Below are 4,564 nucleotides of genomic sequence, written 5' to 3'. Positions count from 1 at the left end.
AAAACTAGTCCACAGGCTAACATTGACACGGGTGACTAAAATGCAAGACTGAAATTAAGAAGGTCTCCCAAAGATATGCCCACACTAGTTTTAAAGCTAGGAGCGAAGGAAGAATTCTGCTTTAAGCTGTTTCTATAGGAATGCATCAACCTGAAGGCAGGTAGGAATGTTCTGTCCTAGTCTTCTAGCCAGCCTGCTATCTCTCTGTCACTGCTACAAGAATGGACTGTCTTGGACACCTCTCTATCCTGGCTCGTAGCACAGTGCCCAACATAGAGCAGGTTCCCAATAAAGTGTGTGCAGAGTGAAGTGACAATACAAACCAGAAATAGATTCTTCTTGACATTGATGTGTGAATAATCATTCTGGGTGAGGTGGGCATGCATGGATGTATGTGGGCAAAATGGGTATGGATACTGGAGGTGGAGGTACTGGGATTATTATGGAGGTGTAGAGGGTATAAAGTGGGACACCCCTGTTTCAAAGAATTTCAAAACAGACTTCTCAACAGTTATTTTTTTAAGACTCTTGCTAACAGCATGAAAACGACTCCCCTGTTCCTGACCCCACCCGGCCTCACGTGGCCACCACTTCCCACACACATGGAGGACTGGCCCCTCGTATGTATAAAATTCCCTGGAGCTCAGGCATGAGCCAGTAGGGCTGCTCCTCCAGACACCTCACCGAGCAGCAGCGTTTTCCAGGGGAAGCCTCGCCCAGCCTTGGCACTGAGGGCTTCTGTGCACATTTCTGCAGCTGTGGGCTCAGGATGCCAGCTGTCCAGCTGCTGCTCCTGGCCTGTTTGGCATGGGGTTTGGGGGCCAGGATAGCCCAGCTCCAGAAGACCAATGACCAGAGTGGCCGATGCCAGTACACCTTCAGCGTGGCCAGTCCCCATGAGTCCAGCTGCTTTGAGCAAGGCCTGGCCATGTCGGCCATCCAGGACCTCCAGAGAGATAGCAGTATACAGCATGCAGACCTGGAAGCCACCAAGGCCCGGCTCAGCAACCTGGAGAGCCTGCTTCAGCGATTGACCCAGGATCAATCTGCTGGAACCTGGGACACTGAAGACAGGATGCAAAGAGAGCTGGGTACCCTGAGGAGAGAGCGGGACCAACTGGAAATCCAAACCAGGGAACTGGAGACAGTCTATAGCAACCTCCTCCGTGACAAGTCTGCTCTGGAGGAAGAGAAGAGACAACTGGGACAGGAGAATGAGGACCTGGCCAGGAGGCTGGAAAGCAGCAGCCAAGAGGTGGCAAGGCTGAGAAGGAGCCAGTGTCCCAAGACCCTAGACACCTCTCAGGACCCACCACAAGACTCCAGAGATGGTAGGAATGTGGGGTAGAGGGGTCCCGAGTCCAGCAGGTGATATAGTTCATGGTGACCTGCCACAGAGGTCCCAGGCTCCCCTTCCTGCTCTCTCTTGTCTCCCACCGATTCTACATATTGCGCAAAGCAGAGGAAATAAGGAGGGCAAAGCAATTGCTTTCACGTATTATTAGCAATTTAGCTTCTGGTAGTTCTGTTTAATGGTCAATGGTTCCAGGTTCTTGTGTCTGTCCATGACAAAAGTCTTCACAGTTGATAGCAAAATAAGAAATATAAGGAGCAGACGGATATATAAGGTTTTTTTGTTAAGTGCCATAGAGTCAGTTTTGACTCATAGCGAGCAGGTAAATGACCTTCCTAAGGTCATATCGACTCAACAGAACCTAGCAAAAAGAAAGAGATCTGGTGACCATGAACCAAAGAGATGTGGTTCATGATTCTTCATTGAGAGAGAGAGAGAAAGAGAGAAAAGATTCAAGAGATAGAGTTGAGATAATTGGAGAAATTAGATATAGACTTCTTACTAGGTTATACATTAATGTTCAGTTTCTTGGGTGAGATATGATATTATGGTTATGTAGGAGAATATACTTGTTCTTAAGAGATATGTGGAATCCTGGTATGATGTTGCAGGATGAGCTGTGGACTGTTAACTGAAAGGTCATCAGTTAAAACCTACCAGCCGCTTCTTGGAAACCATATCATTTGTTTCATTTTGAGTCGGAACCAACTCAATGATACTTAACAACAAGATGAAGATATGCTCAAGTACTTAGGGGTGAAGGGCCATGATGTCTGCAATTCACTTCCAAATGATTCAGCAAAGACTGCCATTATAGAGAGAGTGAGAGGAAGAAAGGTAAAGCAAAGTGTGGCAAAATATTATCATTCGTTGAATCTAAGTGGGTGGTACCCCCCCCCCCCCAAAAAAAAAAAAAAAGTTGCTGTCAAGGTGATTCCAATTCCTGGTACATCATATGTTTCAAGTAGAACTGTGCTCCCCAGGGTTTTCAAGTCTGTGGCTTCAAATCAGAGACCTCTGGGTGGGTAGTACGAGGGATATTGGCTGTATTTTTCTTTAACTTTTCCTATAGCTTTGAAAATGTTCCGAAAAAATTATAGAGAATTTTTTTAGAAGAAGTTTTCTACTTAAAAAATTTTCTACTTGAAATACAAGCGCTACATAAGTGTGAAACTAGAAAACCTAAGAGTTAAGACCTGGTCTGACCCTGAAAGGTCATTTAACTCGTTGCACCTAAGTTTTTGTCTATAAAATGGCAATGGAAATTTCTAAAGTGAAGTGAATATATTCTAATGGAAGTCAATTGAAGTGACTTTATAAACTGTAAAGGATTTTTAAAATCTTATATAGCTAGTGTTGGAAGAGAACCAATTCTGAATTTTACAAATAAAGAAAGTGATGTACAAAGATGCTAAGAAGCCCAAGGTTACACAGCTGGCTAGTAGTAGAAATTAGACTTAAACTTGACCCTTTGAGAACAAATGAAAAAAATTGTTATTAGCAGTATTGTGAGATATTGATTATTTCAGACTGTAAATGGAATGAATTTAGAGTGTTAACAAAAATCTTTGCATGTGTGTATATATGTGGGGTATCTGTGGTGTGTGTGTGTGTAAAACAAAGGCAGTGTTTTATTTCATTGCTTGTGGTCATTTAATGAGTCTTTGGGCGATTTACTGACATGTTCTCTAATTTCCTTTTTCTTTTCGTTCTTTCCAGCTGCTCTACTTTTAAAATAAGGGCAAAAATGTAGAAGTGGAATGGGATCTATAAACATCTATGAGCTCATTTTTGCAGCTGTGGAAACTGAGGCCAAGAAAGGTTATTGAAATTATCCATGGCTGTCTAGCCAGTTAGGAACATAACCAAGACTAGAATTCAGGTCTTGCCACCTGGGGTTTCATGACCATCCAGGACCCCTAGTTGCCCTCTAGTTTAGAGAACCTATAGATGAAAGGCAAGGAAAGAAATGCTTGAAACAAAAGGCTTTCAAGTCCAAGATTTGGAGTTAAGTGGTATTTGGGGGTAGGCGTGCTTTTATGTCTTTTTGGCAGTACCTGAGATGTGCAGTGTGAGGGCTTGTTGAGGGTGAGTGAACAAAGCTAAGGGCTGAGAAGGTGGGCAGTTTCTGACCATACAGTTGTTGTTCTTGTTGGTTCTGACTCACAGCGCCCTATACAGGGTTTCCTAGCAGCAGTTGGTGGGTTTGAACTGCCGACCTTGTGATTACTCTGCAAGAATTCAGATAGTCACCACCATTTTCCTTATTGTATACTGGTTACATGGGAAAAAAATCTCCTTAGAATCACAGACATCACTTGTTTATATATGCACATATATATTGGAGTCCCTGGATGGTGCAAATGCTTAGCATGCTCAGCTGGTGACTAAAAAGTTGGAGGCTTGGTTCCATCCAGTGGTGCCTCTGAAAATAGACCCATCCATCAGCCATTGGAAACCCTAGGGAGCAGAGTTCTACACTGACAAACATGCGTTTGTCATGGGTCATGCAATGCGAATGGTAGTTGTTAAGTGCTGTCGAATCAGTCTCGACTCATATTGTTGTGCCACGGAGTCAGTACCGACTCATAGCGACCCTATGCACAACAGAACGAAACACTGCCTGATCCTGGGCCAGCCTCACTGTTGTTGCCACGCTTGAGCCCATTGATGATGCCACTCTGCCATCTCACTGGGGGTCTTCCTCTTTTTCTCTGACCCTCCACCCTACCAAATATGATCTCTTCATTTTGAGTTATGCCCCATCAGCAAATGAAGGTCCCGAGGGCTTTACTCCCACACGCTTTACTTCATTCATGTTATAACGGTCACCTCTACTCTGAGAAAGCAGCTCTTCCCCAGTTGTATCTTGAGTGCCTTCCAACCTGAAGGGCTCATTTTCCGGCACTATATCTGACAGTGTTTCTCTGCTATTCATAAGGTTTTTGGAAGTAGTTCATCACTCTTTCCTAATCTGTCTTCATTTGCAAGCTCACCTGAAACCTGTCCACCATGGGTGACCCTGTTTGTATTTATAATACCTGTGGCATAGCTTTCAGAATCACAGCAACACACCAGCCACCACAGTACAACAAACTGACAGATGAGTGGTGGTTCGACTCATACTGATCCTTTATAGAGTTTCTGAGGAACAACTGGTGAGTTTGAACTTCTGATGTTGTGGTTCACAACCCAGTGCTGATCCTACAG

General features: G+C 44.1%; 1 protein-coding gene across 1 annotated transcript in view; it reads left to right on the top strand.

Moving 5' to 3' along the window:
* The first annotated feature begins 769 nt into the window (after window positions 1–769).
* Window positions 770–4,564, top strand: part of MYOC (myocilin, trabecular meshwork inducible glucocorticoid response) — a 29,866-nt gene continuing 26,071 nt past the window's right edge. The window contains exons 1-2 of the mRNA XM_006872662.1: window positions 770–957; window positions 1,132–1,331. Of these exons, the coding sequence (XP_006872724.1) occupies window positions 770–957; window positions 1,132–1,331 (388 nt within the window). The remainder of the gene's footprint in view (window positions 958–1,131; window positions 1,332–4,564) is intronic.

Source organism: Chrysochloris asiatica, unplaced genomic scaffold (assembly GCF_000296735.1).
Source record: "Chrysochloris asiatica unplaced genomic scaffold, ChrAsi1.0 scaffold00207, whole genome shotgun sequence".
In the NCBI taxonomy this organism is placed as follows: Eukaryota; Metazoa; Chordata; class Mammalia; order Afrosoricida; family Chrysochloridae; genus Chrysochloris; species Chrysochloris asiatica.
The sequence above is the reverse complement of the archived record's forward strand: the minus strand, read 5'-3'. Positions and strand labels throughout refer to the sequence as shown.